This window comes from Petaurus breviceps, unplaced genomic scaffold (genome assembly GCF_028583685.1).
Source record: "Petaurus breviceps papuanus isolate PSGF00001 unplaced genomic scaffold, PetGlider_PUasm1.0 99, whole genome shotgun sequence".
Lineage (NCBI taxonomy): Eukaryota > Metazoa > Chordata > Mammalia > Diprotodontia > Petauridae > Petaurus > Petaurus breviceps.
In genome coordinates this window covers 9,189,704-9,209,042 of record NW_027187465.1, presented here as the reverse complement: position 1 = coordinate 9,209,042, position 19,339 = coordinate 9,189,704, and the positions used below count along the sequence as shown (strand labels likewise).

General features: G+C 51.8%; 1 protein-coding gene across 2 annotated transcripts in view; it reads left to right on the top strand.

Moving 5' to 3' along the window:
• The window catches only part of UBE3B (ubiquitin protein ligase E3B), a 48,560-nt gene that overhangs the window by 10,195 nt on the left and 19,026 nt on the right, over positions 1-19,339 (top strand). Inside the window, exons 9-20 of one of the 2 annotated variants that reach the window (XM_069081440.1) lie at positions 106-188; positions 485-590; positions 1,364-1,484; positions 3,887-4,064; positions 8,330-8,502; positions 10,537-10,704; positions 11,729-11,900; positions 14,218-14,336; positions 15,296-15,340; positions 15,721-15,835; positions 17,078-17,177; positions 18,835-18,954. In XM_069081440.1, coding sequence (XP_068937541.1) covers positions 106-188; positions 485-590; positions 1,364-1,484; positions 3,887-4,064; positions 8,330-8,502; positions 10,537-10,704; positions 11,729-11,900; positions 14,218-14,336; positions 15,296-15,340; positions 15,721-15,835; positions 17,078-17,177; positions 18,835-18,954 — 1,500 coding nt within the window. The remainder of the gene's footprint in view (positions 1-105; positions 189-484; positions 591-1,363; positions 1,485-3,886; positions 4,065-8,329; positions 8,503-10,536; positions 10,705-11,728; positions 11,901-14,217; positions 14,337-15,295; positions 15,341-15,720; positions 15,836-17,077; positions 17,178-18,834; positions 18,955-19,339) is intronic. The other variant, XM_069081441.1, reaches the window with a different exon arrangement.

Below are 19,339 nucleotides of genomic sequence, written 5' to 3'. Positions count from 1 at the left end.
CCATCAATCCCCTCCCTTTGGTACATTTCTTTTATCACCTGAAAACGGTGCTCTTTGGTGGTAGAATCAGAATCCCCTGCTTGACAAATGGCCATTTTCTTTCAGATCCTGTTAAGAAATGGCCTGGCGAGGTCCAGACCTTCCCTGACAAGAGGCATGTTGGCTGCAGCCTTTACTCTGGCTTCACGGTGAGTTGTCTACAGTCCAGGGGCCTAAGGAGGCCTCTCCAGGTGAACTTGCTCACCCTTTGGAGCTTGTCCAGCAGGCCGGTCTGAAAGAGCTGCTCTGAGCTGAGGCAGCACAGCCCGTTTCTGCATTGGGCACCAGTCCTGGGTTTCCCTGTTAATTTCCCAGGCCTCTTGTGGCCATTGTTGATGCTTTTTCCAAGGAGGTGAATGCCCTGGGGTGGACAGGTGGTTTTTGAAGAAGTGGGTGGACCCCCACGTGCCAGGAGGTGTGTGACAAGGTATCTGTTTGTGTCCAGCCCTGTGATTGCTGCTCATTTTTCGGACAATCTCTTACGACCATTCCTCATCCATATTATGTCAGTGCCTGCCTTTGTGGCGCATCTCAGCATGCTAGCCCCCAAGGTGAGTGGACCCCACGGATCTCACCCGAATTGTCTCCTTGGCTTTGTACTTAAAAGGAATTTACTCAGTTTTCGTTTTCCCCTTAGCCTTTCCCCATTTGTTTTCTTCCCCTTTATTGCATTTACACAAAAGCAAGCCTTCCTCTCTGTGTAATTCCTTATGCCTGAACAACCTGGGGCCCCCTGGGAGGAGAGGAGGCTGTCCCCTCAGCCTGGGAAAGGGAGACTGGCTAGATCTTGTAGCTACCCCTCCCATCAGCTACCATGTGCCTCCCAATAGTCAAGGCCCCCTGCGGTTCAGTAGCCTGCCTGGAGTGGCCCCTGGCTCACTCTTGCTGGAGGCTGACTTGCTTTAAGGTTGTTGTGTCAGGGAGAGTTTAGGCTGGGTGGCCTCCCAGGGCCCTTCTGACTCTGGAATCTGGGATTCTTGTGGATGCTCTGATCTCAGTTCTCCCCCTCCATTTTCATGGTCCTTGGGAATCGGTTCCACTTTCTCTGGGTGATCTTTTGCTGCCTCCAATGCCCTGCCTTGTGAGCCTCCACATCAGGGCTATTGTCTCATGCCCTTGAGCTGGGCATTAGGGCGGGGCTGGCCCCTTTGTCTAGGACATCGTTGCTTGTTCTTCTTTTGGTAGGTCTTTGTGTAGGTTAAAAAAACCTTTCAGGTGAAAGAAATTGTGACTGTTGGCTTGTCTTGTTTTTATTCAAATGTAACCCTCTTTCTGTGCTTTTCAATCCCTCCATTTTCACTGGTGGTGATTCTCTCCCTGGCAGCGCCTCGTTGTGCTAGAATATCATGACTTTCTTCGTAAGTTCATTCTGTTTCTGAGTCGCAAGGATCAATGCGTGGATGTCTGCGAGTGCTTAGAAGGGAGCCACACTCTCTGTCTGCTGGGTAAGTGCCAGGGAACAGAGGTGGCATGTGTTCTGGGCACCAAAGAAAAGTGTTGACTGTTGACTGAGTTCCTTAGAACGGACGGGGAATGTTCTGAAGAGGGTGGGCAGAATCACTGTGTTTTAAAGAGGGGAATGCCATTTTACAGATGCGTCAACTCCCGAGAGAAATGAAATGACTAGCCCAGGGTCACAGCTTAGGAAGCATCTGGGGCAGTATTCCAGTGGAGATTTTCCTCCCTCAGGGTATTTTAAGAAGCACTTGTTGAGGATGTGCCATAGGCAGTTCTGTGCCAAGCGCCAGAAGCACAAAGACACAGAAGCTTTGTGGGCTTTGTCCTTGCCTTCCTCTGGGAGAAAAGAACACTGACAGAATAGAAAACAGTATGTCCTGAGTAAACACCGTATCATGTCACCCTCCCAGGGGAGAATTGGGAGAGACCCCTGTGTGAGGTGGCCCCTGAGCGGGGCTAGGGCTTCTGGGAGGCAGGAGTGAGGCTGACAGGGCTGGGGTACAGTACAGCCTGTGCAAAGGCGTGGGGTACGGTGACATGGCCAGTTGGACTGGAGTGTCACATACGTAAAGAGGAGAAATGGGGAAGCAGCCTAGGAGGCTGGGTCAGACCCAGACAGTGAAGGGTTTCCATGCCCAGCAGAGGGTTACATTTTTATCCTAAAGGCAGCAGGAAAAATAAAATAGAATAAATAAGGGCAGGAGCATATCAGAACTGACCCACTGCTGCAGGACTGTTGGTTTGATGTCTGTATGGAGGATAGCGCCCCGGTGACTGCATACAGGGCGATGTGCTGGTAGGCTCCTGCAGTCATCTTCAGGAGAAGTACTGAGGGCCTGATCCCCCCGGCCTGCCCCCCCCCCCCAGGGTGATGGCCTTGTGAGTGGGGCCTGACAGAGATTTGGAAAGTGACTGGATAGAGGGACCGAGGGAGAGTAAAGAGGTGAAGGTGACCCTGATGTTATGAAGCTGGGTATCTGCAGGATGCTGCTGCTTTCAGGTGAAGTAGGGAACTTGGAGGGAGAGTGGGTTTTGATGGAGAGGCTTTCTTTTGGACACATTGAAGCTGACATGCCCATGAGACACCCAGATGGAGATGACTAGTAGGAATTTGTACTATAGGATCAGAACTTGGGAGAGAATATTGACTAGATATGTTCTATTTAGGATCCAGGTGCTTTGAGATGATCATTGTACCTCTGGAAGCCAATGAGATCACCAGTAGAGAGAGGGAGAAGGAGTGAAGACCCAGGGCTGGGCCCAGAAATGGCTGGTGATCCAGCAGAGGGTTCTGAGAAAGAATGGTTAAATGGGGAAGAGGAGCCTTAGGAGGAAGCAGGGTCATGAAAGCCCGGGCAGGAGAGGGCAGCTGGGAGGAGGGAGCTGAGTGCTCATTAATGTCAGAAACCAAGGAGAGGCCAGGAAAGGTGTGGACTGGGAAAAGACCAGTGGATTTAGCCATCCCAAGTTCAGAACTCTGTCTACTAGCCACCTACTTCCTGAATTGGGGAATAGGTTGGAATACTTTACCTTTCAACTTCAGACTTAGCTTTCAGGCTTCTATTAAGATTCTGATTCTAGAAGAAGTGAAATAATTGATGTGTGTTTTGGAAAATATGAAATGCTGCCTCGCTGTATGACAGTATCCTCCCTGTGAATATTTGAAATAAGTAGGAAGGACAAAACGTATAAAGAAGAGCTAAGAACTTCCCATCAGCCCACCTCTAGTGACAGGAAGCGTTTAGCCAGTGGCCGGGAGAGAAGCTAGACCAGGCCCTCTTTGAGCAGCTCCCAAGGCTAAGTTGCCTATGGTGTCCCTGCCCTCTTCTCCAACAACATTGGGTCTCCTTCTGTCTTGTGATGAGGGAGCTTAGGTTCTGAAGCTTTTTGTGGCTGTTCTCCTTTCTCAAAATGATGGAGTGTCTCTGAGAGTGAAGAATCATTTTTTTCAGAGGGTCACATGCCTTGAGATCCTGCCTGGGAAAAGCAGTGGATTGAATCAAGTGACCTGAGTTTAGCTTGAATCCCCACTAGCTTTGTGACTATAGGCAACATCCTGTAGCTTTCCTGACTTTCAGTTTTGTCATCTGTAAAGTGGGAATAATACCTGCTCACTTTAACCCATAAGGTTGTTTCTAGAGTGCTTTATCCTGTCTCAGGTATGATCCCAAATTCTGAGGCATTCTAGAAATGTGAGTTATTTGTTACTAGCACTTTAATTCCTCCCCATCCCCAAGAGAAGAGGGCAGGGAGAGCTGCCACCTCCCAGCTCTGGTTACTGCCTCTTCTCACTCCTTGGTGTTGTGTGGGCTGAAGCAAGAGACCAAAGCAGTGAAACTGGTAGACGAGTGATCTCACACGCCTTCCTTTCTTCTTCCTTTCATCGCAGGCAACATCGTTCACTTGGGCTATCTTACAAGTGGAGTGTTAGAGGAGGAGACCAAGCATTTTGTGAAAGTGCTCATTGAAATGCTGTCCTACTGCCAGCAGTACGTGTCCCTGAAGAGGTCCAACCTGACACACTGGCACCCTGTCCTGGGGTGGTTCTCCCAGTCAGTGGACTACGGGTGAGTGCCACAGAATGACCCTCCTGGGGGCCCTTGACCCTTCACGCAGTCCACAAGCAGGCCAAGTCAGTAATCACACTCAGCCTTGACTGTTTGCTCAGTCTGTGTTGGGGATACAAGGAAAGGCAGCCTTCTAGACCCTGCCGTTGGGGAGCTTCCAGTCTAATGGGGCAGGCAGCACGTGCAGATTGAGGTCTGTGCAGGAAACCTGCAGGCTGATCTTAGAGGGGCAGCTCTCGTAGTTGGGGACTCCAGGAAAGGCCTCCTAGGCGGGGCTTGAACTGCTCGTTAAAGGAGAGAGGTTTTAAGAGGTACTTATGAGAAGATGTATTTATGCAGCCCAGGGGCACCACAGTGCACAGAGAGCTGGGCCTGGAGTCAGGAAGACTCACCTTCCTCAAACCTGGCCTCAGACACTCACTAGCTGTGTGACCCTGGACAAGTCACTTAACCCTGTTTGCCTCGGTTTCCTCATCTGTAAAGGGCAAACTGCTCCAGTGCTTTTGCCAAGAAAACCCCAAAATAGGGTCATGGAGAGTCAGACCCCACTAATTGACTAAACAGCCACAATATGAGAAGTTGGAGCCTTTGTGCAAGGCCCAGGGATAGTGTGGAATGCCATGTATCAGACCAGTAAGAGGGCCAGAGGGCCAGGCCGTGGAGTGTGTGTAACATGGCTCAGGACGTGGGGTTGGAGCCTTGTTGTGAAAGACTAAATGTTCACAGGAAGAGTTGTATTTGATTGTTGAGGTCGGGAGAAGTTACTGGGCTTACCTGGGTTGGCCGAAGAGGTGGGCAGACCTGGGCTTTAGGAAAATCCCTTTGGCTGATGAATGAGGTGAAGTGGAGAGGGGAGAGGCTTAGGTCAGCCAGACCAGCAAGAAAGCTCCAGTGGAAGTCACAGCAAGAAGTGAGGAGGGCCAGCTTCTTGTGGAGACAGGAGCAGAGGCTGGATGATGCCCAGGGATCAGAAGAGGCTGAGGAGCAGAGGGGCAGGAGTTGTCGGGCCCCAGGCTCATTGTAGAGAGCAGGACTAGGGACTTGTGGGGACGGGACTAGAGAGTCCAGTGATTTTATCCGTGTCAGGACTGCCCTCCACCTTCCTTGCAGCTTCTCATCTCAGAGTTGCCTACAGCACTGAGAAGGGAAATCACTTTCCCAGGGCCACAGAGGTAGGCCTGGAACCTAGGTCTTTCTGCCTCTCCTAAAGAAGTGCTTACCATGTACTAAGGACGGGGCTAAGAAACAGCCCTTGCCCTCAAGGAGCTTACTCTCTAATGGTGGTAGATGGAGGGAACTGGGGGCGTAGAGGGGAGGGTGGAGGCAGTGCAGGGTTGGGCTTAGGAAAGTGTGAGTGACAGCAGGAAAAGGGGACGAGGGATTTAAGGAGAGAGGATGGTGTGGAGTTGGACTGATCAGCTCTGCAGTTGGGCCTGGGAGTAGAGGAAGGTCAGATCAGAACCGGGGAATGGCCGGAGCAGCTCCTGGATGTTAGAAGGACTGGCATCTGCATGAGGCCAAGAAGAGGCCTAGGAGGAGGGAGAGCCAGAGAGAGGTGGCTTGTTCCTTTTCTGTTGGTGCTCCCGGCACTTGGCCCTGTGCTTTACACATGGTGAGCGTTTAGCGAATATTTCATTCATCCATTGTTAGGAGGTTAGGATTGGATTCATGACTCGTATGAATTCTCCAATCAGTAGGGAAGATACAAAGTTGTCGAAAACCTCAGGTCCTTGGAGCAGGTGAGTAGCATGTGAATTTGCGAGTGAGCGTGAGCGAGGGAAACCGAGGCAGGCTTGGGCTGCCCACCTGGGAGCTGGGGGTGATGGCCCCTCTGTCCCCTGCTTCAGTCAGACATTGCTGGGAGCAGTGGTTCAGTTCAGGAACAACATTGATAAACGGGAGAACCGTCAGCATGATGGAGGGGCCCAAAGTGAAGACTCAGGGCGCGTGACATCTTCAGCCTTTGGAGGCGCTGTTGTGTGGGAGAGGGAAGATCCTCAGTCCCTGTGTTCCCAGGGGGCGGAAGCTGTGAAGAAACTCCCTGCTGAGAGCCCCCAAGGCAGGAGGGGGAAGTTCACATGATCTCCTGTTGTATGGCACATGGGTCAGCCTCAAGAGTCCCCAAGGTCTCTTCCAGCTCCCAGGTTTTGGGAGTCTTTGTTGACTGTCTGCCATGTGCTTTGTCCTTTTGGGGGTCTCAGCCTTCAGGGACCTAGGAATCCAGGTGGGCAGCACATCAGCAGTAAGCTGTGCCTGCCATTGCTTGGACATAGCACAGGTGTTCTGGGGGGCCTAGAGGAAGGCAGGGAAGGCTTTAGGCCTGGAAGGAGAAGCTCTGGGCCTTGGAGAACAGGTCCAAAGGTATGGTGACAGCGACAAAGATGACGCATTCATGGAACTGGGAAGAGGTCAGCTGAACCAAGGCAAAGTAGGTGTGTGGAGCTAAACTGTAGACTGTGATGGGGGTACTGATAGGGAGCCATGGAAGGACCGTGCCAGGGTGGGTTTAAAATAATCCAGTATTCAGGTAGATGGAAGGGAAAGGAGCCTGGAAAGAAGGAAGGCCAGCTGGGTGGCAGGCGCATTAATCTTGACATGATGTCCTTGTAGGCTGAGAGCCCCACAAGGGCAGGGACGTTCTCTTGTCTAAACTCAGGGTTATCCCCACTGCCCTGCAGAAAGTAAATGCTTGATTACTGTTTGTCAAATGAATGAGCTGATGAACAGTGGGCAGTTGTGGTCATTGAAGTCTGTCCCCAGGTGATAGCCATAGTAAAGCCGAAGGAGAAGGGCAGTGAGAGCCCCTGCGGCCAATATGCCCTCCCAGAAACCTTTTCTTGAGACTGATGGCCTATGGCCTTGTTGCTGGAGAAACTAGATTTTGGGGATGCTTCCATTGCTTATAGTTAAAAAGAAGAAATTCACTTGGTAGCTCCTAATGTTAGGCCTTGGTGAGAGTGGGGAGCTGAGCTGTGATGAAGTTTACCAGTTAGTGGTGGGAAGGAGATGGGGAGATAGCAGTCTATACCTTACAGAGGACTTGAAGTCAATGTTGGATGGCCACCCATCAGAGCCATTGTAGAAATAACCACGTACACACAGGAGCTGGACCAGATCCCTGCTGGGGTCCCTGCCAGTGCTGAGATTCTGTGAAGAAGTCAGAGACATTTCAGACAGGACTGACAAAGCCCGAGGCGGGCCTGGAGAGGGGCATAGAGGAGAGAATGGACCACAAGCCCATGCTAGAACGAGGCTGCCAGCTACTCAGACAGGAAAGTGGGAGCGGGGCTGCCTCAGTGGGGATGGGACAGGGCTGTGGTGCTCTGCACCTGGCAGGAGTCTTCTAGGTGTTGACTTGACTTGATTTTTTTTTAAATTGATTTGTTTATTTACTTTTAGTTCACAACATTCAGTTCCACAGTCCCTTGAGTTCCAAATTTTCTCCCCCTCCCTCTCCTCCCCACCATGGTGGCATGCACTCAAATACAAGATCTACAAATACCTTCACATTAAACATTAGTCAGGCTGTAAAGAAGGATTATAACCCATGAAGTGATCAGTGGGAAAGAGGAAACAAAACAAGACAAGAAAAAGAGACACCGCGAGTAGTTTGTTGCAGTCTGCCTTCAGACTCTGTAGTTCTTTCTCTGGATGTGGATCTCTTTCCATCATGAGTCTTTTGGGGTTGTCTTATGGCCCTGCATTGCTAAGAGGAGCCCTGTCATCACCCATACGTTGTGTCTGTGATTGTGTACAGATTTCTCCTGGCCCTGCTCCCCTCACTCAGCATCAGTTCACATAAGTCTCTCCAGGTTATTATGAAGTCCTTCTGCTCCTCATTTCTAATAGCACAAGCTTGACTTGATTTTTGAGGGTGGTTTCAGAGTTGGGCCAGATGTGATGCCATCCCTGATGATGGAGCTAGACAGCAGACAGAGCAGTTTGGTTTTTTTTGGAGGGGGGAAGTCAGGGCAATTGGAGTTGAATGACTTGCTCAAGGTCACACAGCTAGTAAGTGTGTAAAGTGTCTGAGGTCAGGTTTGAACTTGTGTCCTCCTGACTCCAGGGCCAGTGCTCTATTTACTGCACCACCTATCTGCCCCGTAGCATTTATTAAGTACAACTGCCATGCAAAGAGCTGGGAATACAAAGGTCCCTGCTTCACCCCACCCCCCCACCCCAGGCTGGGCCCAGTGCTAACAGGGCTGAGTTCAGGGGAACGGCCTCCCTGAGCATAATGGCAGGCCCTCCTTCCTCTCTTCCAGTCTGAACGAATCAATGCCTTTGCTCACCAAGCAGCTGCATTACCTGTGGGGGGTGAGGATCATCCGCATTCTCTTCCGAGACATCCTGAGCAAGAAGCTGTTGGAGAATCCCGAGACCAGCCATGCGGCAGCCACGCCATCAGTGTCCCCTCCCAGCAGCCTTCCCGTGAAAAGTGAGCAAGGGCCCATCACTCCCCACGGGCCGCCTTTCCACCTCTGGGGGTGGGAGTCATGGCCTACAGAGGAGCACAAACCCCACCTCCACATGTGTGTGAATCAGGCCCGTTGGGCATGAGTGCACACACTGGACGTGTTCTGGGGGACCCAAGGGACCACAGGGGACGACTGTGCACGCCATACACGTGGGATGGGTTTGGGATTTTCATGTCACTCCCTCCATTGGCAGAAGCCATTGAGGGTGGTTTGTGCTACCTGCCTCCCGTGTCTGTCTGTCTGTCTCCCCCTCAGCCGCACACCTCTCCTTGAGTGGGTGGTGCACCTGTGTCGCTGTGACTGACAAGCCCTCCCTCCCTCTTGAGACCGATGCCACATTGTCCATGGTCAGGCTGGGCTCACACCCTTCCAGGGGTTGGGCGGCTGAGCTTGCACTCAGCAGCTTTGCTGTGTTCTGGCCGAGGCATCATAGCAGAGGGCCTTCCTGAGGGCTTGGCAGACCTATAGCACCATATGCATGGTGGCTGCCAGCCCCGTGCCTGCTGTAATTGAACAGGAAGTATAAAACTGTCCTGAGAAGGAGCTGCTTTGTCTGGAGAGATGCCCTAGCCTGACGAGCAGCTTGGTACTTTATGAGGCTTTGGACTTTCCTTGAAAAACGTGCATCTTTTATATGCCCCTCAAAATGCTGGGGTCATCAGCACATGGGATGTCAGAGTTGGAAGAGACATTCGGATATAGAATGTTCCAGCTGAGAGATCCCTCAGAACCGGGGATGTTGGGCTGGGAGGGGCTTTAGAACAGGGAAGATAAGAGCTGTGAGGGGCCTTAGAACAGGGAATGGCAGGACTGAGAGGGTCCTTAGAACAGGGGATATCAGGGCTGGAAGGGGCATTAGAACAGGGAATGTCAGGGCTGGGAGGGGCCTCAGATCCTCTAGTCCTCCCTCCTTGTTTTCTTTAGACAGTGACACTGAGACTCCTGAAAGGGGCAGTGTTTCTCTACAGTTAGTGCCAGACCTGGGTCTAGAGTCTCGGTCTCTCAGATTCTCCACAGAAAACATAATTGTCTAGAAAGGCCATGTCTTTCACTTGCCGGCAGCATACACAGCAGCTAAAATCAAGCCTTATGACTAAAGCAAAGTTGTCCAAACAGATCAAGCTCTGAATATAAAACAAGCAGAATTAAACATACTCTGGCCAGTGCAGAGCAAGGCCAGCCAGACAGGGAAGAAATGAAGTTGCCAAGATGTTTGGAGGGCCTGTCACACAGTGGGATGTGCTGGCCCTGGAGCTCAAGGAGCTGGGCCCAGAAAGCTGTGAGCCCCTCCTGGGGGGCTCCTTGTGAGTCCAGGGAGGATCCAGCAGGCCTCCCTGAGTACCTCCCCTGGACACAGCCAAGGCCTGCTCTTGGGTCCCGTCTGAGGACACAGCTTCCTCAGGCTCTGTTTTGTGCCTCACCTCTCAGGGGTTCCATCCAGGTTGGGGCCATAAGCTTGCTCCCTCACCAGCATGTCCACCATCATAGTCTTTGGGAGTCCACAGCAACCACACAAGCTCCCCTATGTTCAGGACTCTGTAAATGTCAGCCCTGGGAACAGTGTAGTATGGTGGGGAATATCATGGGCTTGGAGACAGGAGGACGGGACAGATCTCCCCTTGGAGCCTTTGACCTCTGAGCCTCAGACTTGTCTCAGGTCTTAGATAGCTCTGGACTAGTACTGATGATGCTGTTACTGGTAAGGCATCAGAGCAGGAAGTTGGTGGCATCTAGCCCGCAGGGGCCTTTGAGATCGGCCGGGTTTCCCTTTCCCGAGTCTGTGAAAGCCTCCTGGTGTATAGTCTTCTCCAGGGAAGAAAGCCCGGACTCCAGAGGTGGCTCTCAGAACGTCCTCACCTTGTGCCAGTCAGCCTTCAGCACGGCCGTTTAGAGTCTGCTTAGGCTTCTCTGACCATCCCGTGCTGCCACCTCCCCTCCTTCTTTCGGGGAAGGGCTTCCTGTTCCTCACTCAGACCAGACCTTCCTTCCGTCAGGTCTCTTCAAGCGCGCTTTCCAGAAGTCCTCCTCGGTTCGGAACATCCTCAAGCCCATCGGTGGGAAGCGTGTGGACTCGCCCGAAGTACAGAAGGTCTGCAGCGTGTGTGTGCTCTACCAGACCGCGCTAACCACCCTCACCCAGATCCGGCTGCAGATCCTCACAGGTGGGAGCTGGTGTCCCGCCCCTCCCATTCTCTCCTCTAGTGTCCCTCATAGAAACACACCCCTTCTTAGAGCTAGCGACTCCTCTCCACTCAGAACAGTCTAATGCATGACTATCAGCGGACAGCCAGCCTTTGGGAATGGTCTGAATTGAAAAAAATAATCACATTTTAACCCAAATGGTTTATCTTTAACATGATGTGTATTTCCTAAATAATTTTGTTTTGTTCTGGGTGCCTGTTTCCTCTTTTCATTCTGAAGTACAGATTCCCTGTTCACATAAGCATGGAAGGGTCTAGTTCATGGGTTCAAGTCCTAGCTCTGTCATTGACCATCAGCCAATATGCTCTGACCACCTGGGTCTCAGTTTTTTGTCTGTACAATGAGGGGGTTGTAGTAGACGACCCCTGTAGTCCCCTATGGCCCTAAATTGAGGCTCCTTGGGTTCCTGCTGGGCATTGGGACTTTGTCACAGGCATTCAGGGAATGGGCAGGGCCCGGGCTCTTTGTACCTCTTTCCCAGGGTCACACTCTGCCTTTTTCTTGTGCCATGGTGGTTTAAGAGGAATCTCTGTCTGGGAGACACCTGATAAATCCATTGTTTCTATACTGCCAAGCAGGGGTCTCTCCCTCTAAGGGTCACTCCCATGTTGGGTTGGGACCAGATCCCAAACTGTCACTGTCTTCCTCCCCTTCCTGTTCCTTCTGGGGTTTTCTTTGGGGGATGGGGGGTGGGGGTAGGTGTCATCCCAGTGTCTGCTGTAGCTGCAGTGGTGACGCTTGAGGCCTTGTAGGAAAGGAGCAAGGGACAGCTGGGCTTTAGTCAGTGTGGATGGAGGGCACCCCTATCAATTGGATGGTGTCTGCCAAGTGGCTTTGGAAACATGGACCTGCTTCTCGCAGGCTGTGGGCCACCCAGTGACCAAGAGCTAGCTGGCTCCTCTCCCATCCCACAGTCAGTGGTGCATTAGGTGACCAGGAGGAAAGAGTCTGATCTCAACTCAGGGTTTTTCTTTGCCTTTCCAGGCCTCACTTACCTAGATGACCTCCTGCCCAAATTGTGGGCATTTATCTGTGAACTGGGACCTCAAGGGGGCCTAAAGCTCTTCCTGGAATGTCTGAACAGTGACAATGAGGACTCCAAGCGGCTGCTGGCCATGCTGACGCTGTTCTGTGACTGTTCCCGCCACCTCATCACGTGGGTGACCGCCCAGCTTGGGCTGCTCTCCTAAACCCAGGGGTCCTTTGTCCAAGGGCTAAAGAGAAGGGACAGTGTTTTTGTGAGGCTGGAAAGGAAGCCTTCAGGCCAGGTGGAGTCCTGAGTGTTAGACCAGACTTGGGCTGGGCCGATCACCAGGGCCCTCTGAGGCCCCGCCCATGTCCCCCAGAGAATCTCCCAGCATCCCTCAGGAGCGGCCATCCGGACTTGTCTTGAAAATGTCCCCTGAGTGAGAGAGAGCTCCCTCAGGAGGCAGCCCCTTGCACTGTTGAAGAGCTCATCTTTTGTTATATCGATTCTAAAAACGGCCTCTTTGCAGCTTCCACACTTTAGTTATGTTTCTGCCCTCAAGTAGGACAGAGCAGGTCAGTTGTCCTCCCACATGACAGCCCTTCAGATTTCTGAAGAGAGTCATCTTGTGCCCAGTCCAGTCCTTCAGCCATTCCTTAGTTTCCCTTAGGGTAAGAACCTGAGGCCCCTTGCTGTCCTGCTGACCCGTCTCTGGGGCACCCTCTGCCCTAGACCTTGCCATCTATTACCTCCCTCCAGAAGGGACCCTTTTTACTACAGCAGCCTCAAGTCCTGGCCTTTCTCCGCCTTCCCCCTCTGAGGCTTTTTTTCAGAATGCTGCTATCTTGCCGTCCCCCACCCAACCTGCCTTGGTTTTATTTGGGTATCTAGGTGGTTTGTTTCAGAATATTTATTTTTATAGAATATCCTGTATTTCTTTCAAATTTTTAGTTTTGCTGGCATATAAATGTGTATAATTCTAATAATTCTTTTTATTTTATCTCAGTTGTACTTGTTTATTTTAAATTTTCATAATTTTAATTATTTTCCCTCTTTTTGATCAAGTTAGCTAGAGGTTTACCAATTTTCTCAAGTCTTTTCAAAAGACCACCTCCTAGCTTGTACTTGTGGAGGGGATTTTTTTTTTTTTAAGCAATCGGGGTTAAGTAACTTACTCAAGGTTACTCGGCCAGTTATTTCTGGGTGTGGTGCTGAGTATCTGAGCCCGGATTTGATCCAGGTCATCCCGACACTGGAGCCGGTGCTCTTACTCGCTGAGCCACCTGGCTGCTCCTAAGCAATTGGGGTTAAGTAACTTGCTCAAGGTTACATGGCCAGGTGTTTCTGGGTGGGTGCTAAGTGTCTGAGCCCGGGATTCGATCTCCAGGTCTTCTCAACACTGGAGCCGGTGCTCTTACTCGCTGTGCTACCTGGCCGCCCCAGGGCGGGATTTTTTAAAAAGCCTATCAAGTGTGTTTTCTCTCCCTCTCATCTCACCACAGAATGAGACAAATAGCTGGCATGCTTCCATTCCGGTGGTTGCTGTCAGAGTGGGAGGGATATTTAATGTGCTGGATGACAGTGCCCCAGACGTTTTGGCATTGAGAACATGGAGGTTCATAAGTGCTTACCAACTTTAGCTCATTTGAGCCCCCAGCAACCCTGGAGGGAGGTGTTGCCATTCTCTCCACTTTACAGATAAGGAAACTGAGGCAGGCAGAGGTGAAGTGAGCTGCCCAAGGTCCCACAGCTAGACAGTGTCCAAGTCTGGCTTTGTACTCAGGTCTTCAGGACTTAAGGTCCAGCGCTGTGCTGCCTGCTGCCTGAATCTGATGAGATGAAATTTCATAGTAATAAATGTGAAATCTTGCACTTTGGTTCAAAACCAAAATGAACTCCACTGGTACAGAGTAGGGATGACTCGGTCAGCAGTGGTGAAAAGTCCGTGGGGCTCTCCTAGATGGCAAGTCCAGCTTCAGTCAGCAGAAGTTGTGGTGAGCCTCACTCCCCCGCCTCCCCCTCCTCCGGGCCCCTGAGCGCCTCCCTGGTCAGACCGTGTCTGGAGGATGCACCCTGTGGGACCTTGACATTCTGGGGAGGTAGCTTCGTCCCCAGAAGGCAGCTCCAGTGCATTCCTTGTGAGGGTGAAGCCTGGAGCAGACTCAGGAGGCGTCATGGGGAAGAGAAACCAGGAGCAATGGGTCGGAGTTGCAGAGAGACAAGATTCAGGCTCAAGGTCAGGAAAGCCATCTTTGTCCAGTGGTCAGGGAGCATTTATTAAGCGCTTGCTGCACGCCGGGCTCTGGGCCTAGTGGGTAGGGCTGCCATAGAGGATGAAGGCTGGATGCCCCCTTCCTTCTCATGGGGAGATGGTGAGGACCTGGGGGTCCCTGGCGTCCCTCCCACTTCCCCAGTGCTGGGACTCTGGGGCCTTCTCTGCTTCCTCCATTGTCCTCACCGTCCCCTGGTGCTTCTCTCGGCATTGGCCCTTTTCTTTTTCCTTTAGAATTCTCGATGATATTGAGGTGTATGAAGAACAGATCTCATTCAAGGTCGAAGAGCTGGTCACCATCTCATCTTTCCTGAACACCTTCATCTTCAAAATGATCTGGGACGGGCTTCTGGGTAAGGCAGGAGAGAGGCCGCGGGCCTCCTCGGGGGCCAGAGGGGGCTGGCTCCACAGTGAGAGTGTGGTCTGGCCAGGGGGCCCAGGTTTGGCTCAGGTGTGGTCACAGGCAAGGCTCGTCACCTGTGGGGCCTCGGTTTCCTGCTTTGTATAATAATAATAACTCATATTTGTGTGGCACTTAATGGCTTACAACATACTTTCCTCTCATCAGCCGTCTGAGGGGCAAATGTTATTACCTCCATCTCACAGAAAGAGAAACTTAGGCTCTGAAAGGGTAAGGAGCTTGTCTGGTGAGGCCTGAGGAAAGATTCATACTCAGGGCATCTGATGGGTATCCAGGGCTCTGCCCCTCGTGGGGTTAATAACAGTCTTGTAACAAACTTCACAAAATTGTCTGGAGGAAGCATTTGTAAACCTTCCAGTGTCATAAAAATGGGAGTCAGGATTTTCATCCCCATCTGGCCCTTTTTTAGCCCTTCAGAAAACTCCCATTTGTTCTAGGACCTCTCCTGGTTGATCAGCATGGAAGCTCCATGTGCTGGACTCTGGCTGTGGAGGCAGGCTCTTACCCCATCTCTTCCCAGGGCCCTGTATGCCCTGGATCCTTCCTGTTTCCACTCTCCCCTTCCTCAGTGTGTGGCTCCTTATAAATGGAGGCAAGCTTTGCCTTGTCCTGAGGGCCGAGGGTACAGAGCATCTTCTGTAGAGGGTGTGAGGCTGGCGCTCGGTGGGCTCAGGCTTCCAAGGGGCTTCTCACTGTTTCATTAAGAGAAGCAATCTTCTGTTCAGAAGTAGTTTGGACACTTGGGCAGGGGTGGCCCAGGCCTGGTCGGGAGCCCTGGCTTCAGGTCTGGGCTCTGAGGCTGGCGGGACGCACGCTCCACATGTCCCTTCCTGTACCTCCAGGCCGTGCTCTGAGATGGGCACTCATTATATTGTTATCCCCACTTTACAGATGAGGAGACTGAGCTTGAGACATCTGATGATGATTCTACAGATAGTAAGTGTCAGAGGCGGGCTCTCGACCCCAAGGCCACCGTGTCTTGGCCAGTCTCTCCAGCTTTCTGAGCCTCAGTCTATTCATCTGTAAAATAGTGGTGATCACCCCTCACCATCCCTCCCACAGGGGCTTTTTAGGGGAAATGCTTAGCAAGCCTCCACGTGCCAGAGGAGCCTCAGTTGTTTGTCCTTCCTGTCCTGAACACATCTTTAAGGCCCCAGGGACTGATTTTTCTGACCTCTTTGGGTTGTCTCCCTTAGTGTTGGTTGGGGCTGAGGAGGGGTCAGATGGGGACCATCCAGAGTGAGCTTTTCCTTCTCTCTCTGCCAGCCATAGCCTGTGCTGTCACAGACAGTGAGACTGTCCCCTTTACCCAACAGACAATGCCAAGCCAGAGACCCTGGAGCTGTTCTTTTCGGTTCACGGTTGGCTGATGGTGCTGTACGAAAGAGATTGCCGTCGGCGCTTTGCCCCCGATGACCACTGGCTGAGGAAGTAAGTTACACGGGGGGTGAGGGGTTCCTCCCTAACACATTTGTGGTGGCCGGCCCCAGGTCAGCACTGTCAGGCTTTCTGGGTGGTCCCACCTCCTGCTGACCCTTGGCCTCGCCCTCGGGGAACATTTACTGAGAGTGTGAAGACAGCTGAGAGGTCAGGCAGTGTTCTTAGCCTTTGTTGTGTCCTGAACCCTGATGGGGTCTGATAAAAACTGGGGACACCTTCTCAGAATTGCAGTTTTAAATGCATAAAAATAAACACAGAGGATCAAATGGAGATCAGTTATGTGGGAATAAAGAAATATTCTCTTCCCATCCAAGTTCAGGGATCCCAAGTTAAGAATCCCTGATAAGGGGGAAAACTGCTGGGCCAGTAGGTCTAGATTCTAATCCTTCTGCTGCCACCATGTCACTGCAAGCTCGCAGTCCCCTCTGGTTTGGGCCTCAGGTGATGGCATAATGCCTACGTGTGTACCAAGTCATCACGGACTTCAGAGTTCCACTGCCAGGTGCTGCTCACACTCTTGTTTAATTTTAAGGGGCACACACAGCGAGGGCCTGGGGTAGAGGCTCTCTCAGCTCCCCTCCAGGTCTCAGGCTCCAGGATTCCTGCTCATGTTGCAGCTGGGACAGACGCTCTCCGAGAGGCTGGGCAGACACGCTTAGGGAAAACAGAGTGTGTTTTAAAAAGGTGCTGACTGATGTGGGGCGGCTAGGTGGCGCAGTGAGTCAGAAGGACCCAGGATCAGTTCCGGCCTCAGATACTTAATTAACACCCACACCAAAAAACTGGCCCTGTAACCTTGGGCAAGTTACTGAACCCCAGTTGCTTTTTAAAAAAAAAAAAGGGGCCTACCGAATTTTTAGATGAGAAGTTGCTCTCAGATAACCTGGGTAGTCAGGCAGAGCACATTTCAGTTAACAGGAGACTTCCCAAATGTCTGAGTTGGAAGGTGCCTCTGGCAGGGAGGATGCCAGGGTTTCCCGAGCGTGCTGCCCCTTCCTCTTCCTTGGAACACTCTGGTGGTGGGAAGTGCTTCTGGGCGCGGAGCGGAAATATCTGTGATTTCGACCCGCTGGGGCCGTCACCAGGACCATCGCTCACTCTTCATGCCTACTAGAGCAAGTCCATTCACAAAGCTGGCGGGTTTTCACTTTCTGTCTGTTGGGACACCTGCTGTCAGGTAGAATTAGAGGAAGCGGTTTTCCCATCTCACTTACCTATTTTCTTTTTTGTAAGGGATCTCAAACTCAGTGTGCTTTTCCAGGAACTGGAGAAAGACAGGAAGCGTGCCCATCTGATCCTGCAGTTCATCCCTCACGTCATTCCCCACAAAAACGTGAGTAGCCGGCAGAGCTCAGCGCCCACCTCCTTCCAGAGGCTCCTTCTAGCCTGGGACTAGCGTTTCCCTTGGAGAGTCCTCCAGAGTCTATGTGTGGTGTGCATGGAGGGGGTAGCCACAAGGCCCTCGGGGGGAGCCTGACCTTGGCAGGGGCTCAGGGCGAGGTCTGCAGTGTTGTGCACACCCACACTACTCCTGATTCTTCCTGAAAACCAAAGCCTTCCTCCCATCACTTACTGTCAAGTCAAGTCTTCAAGCATCTAGTCAGCACTTGGGACATAGAGGACTCTGGGCTGGGGGCCCTGGCCTCGTTGGTTTCTTCCTCAAGTATTTCTGGGTCAGTTTTGAGAGTTATTTTTTGTGGCTTATTCCTAACCAGTGTCCAGAATGACTAGATCCAACTTCAGGGGCATTTTAAAGACCTTCTAATCTGGCTGCAGCCCCTTTCTCCACCTCTCAGTGGATCTGGTGGTTCTCTACATAGGACCTTCTATCTCCTGCCTCCTAGCCTTGGAATGCTCTCCCTCCTCATGTCCCATCTGCTGTCAGAGACCTTCCTTCTTCGTCACACTTACAAGTACACTCCCTTCCCTGCCCTGTCACCTCCAAAATTACTTTGGATTTCTCATGTTTATGTTTTGTACGTATTTGTCTGTGACCACATTCTCACTCTTCCCCATTCCCCAAGAGAATATAACTGAGCTCCTTAAGGGCCCAGGCCCTCTCCTGTTTTGTTTTGGGGTCTACTACTTAGGGGAGAGCTCAGGTAAATAGGGGCTTAATGAGTTCTTGTTGAGTCTGGGAATGTATGAAGCCCTTTCACTTCAATCCCTGTTTACCAAGGCCCAGATACTAGTCATGGACACTGTCCTAGGCTCCAAAAACAAGGAAACAGAGTTTCTGCCCCCAGAGGGTGAGTGGCGTGCATAGGGGTAGACAAAAGGAAAGAGGCAAGAGCCATAGAGAGGGCTGGGTTGGAGCTGCCCCCAGGAGAAGGGGTGATTGTTGGGATAGGGGCAGGTCTGGGGGATGGCTTCAGAGCGTTCTGGAGGATGGGATGGAGAACCAAAGCTGGACCTTAATAGAATAACACTGAGAAAACCAGAAACTGGTCAGCTTAATGTTGGTCTGCAAGCAGACTCTAAAATGAATTATTCAGCAAAGAAGATGTCAAGTGTAAAAATCCCTTGACTCTGAGTGCCTCTAGAGAGAGGTTCACTACAAATGGGGGTTATGTTTATGTACTAGATGAAGAAGAAGACACTGTAAGTGCAGAAAGGCAGCAGGGAGCCAGAAGTGGGAAGGGAGCGTGGGCAAGGGCAGCACCTTTACTGCTGGCCTGGGCTCTGAGCTGGGCCTTCCGGGGTGAGCAGTCTTTCGACTGGGCCCTGGGCTACACGTGGTTCAGTTATGGTCAGAGGCAAAGACCCAAATCGCCCTTCCTCCTAGAGTGTTGCTTCCCTGGACCATTGGTGAAACATCCACAAGTCCACAGACTCACATCTGTGGCCACATTATATTTGTCAAAACCAGTCACCTTTCTTGACCCTGCGCAGAACGCCCTGACCTCAGGTGTGCCACACGGCGGTTTTCAGTGGGGCCTGAGCTGCTCCCCTGCTGACCCCTGACCTGGCCCTGTCTTTGCCCATTTCAGAGAGTGCTCCTCTTCCGAAACATGGTGATCAAGGAGAAAGAGAAGCTTGGGCTCGTTGAGACCAGCTCTGCCTCCCCTCACGTCACCCACATCACCATCCGAAGGTCCCGCATGCTCGAGGTGAGTGCTCCTTGTCACTGAGGTGGCAATGACGTGTCTGTGGTAAGCAGGAGCCCCTGGAGGCCGGCAGCCACGCAGAGACTGCCCCAAAGCTGACACTCAGTAATCTGTGCATGTGAGCCGGGGGCAGAGTAGAGGGAGATGCCCTGCCCTCCCCACTCCAGCACATGCATCTGGTTTAAAGCTCCTAGCCTACGAGCTGCAGGGCCCTGGGCAAGTTACCTCACCTTTCTGACCCAGGATGATGATAGCACCTATTGCTCAGGATCAGATGAGGTATTTGTAAATTACTTAAAGCACAATGTAAATGGAAGGGAGAGAGGGAGGAAAGGAGGAAAGGAGGAAGGAAGGAAGGAAGGAAGGAAGGAAGGAAGGAAGGAAGGAA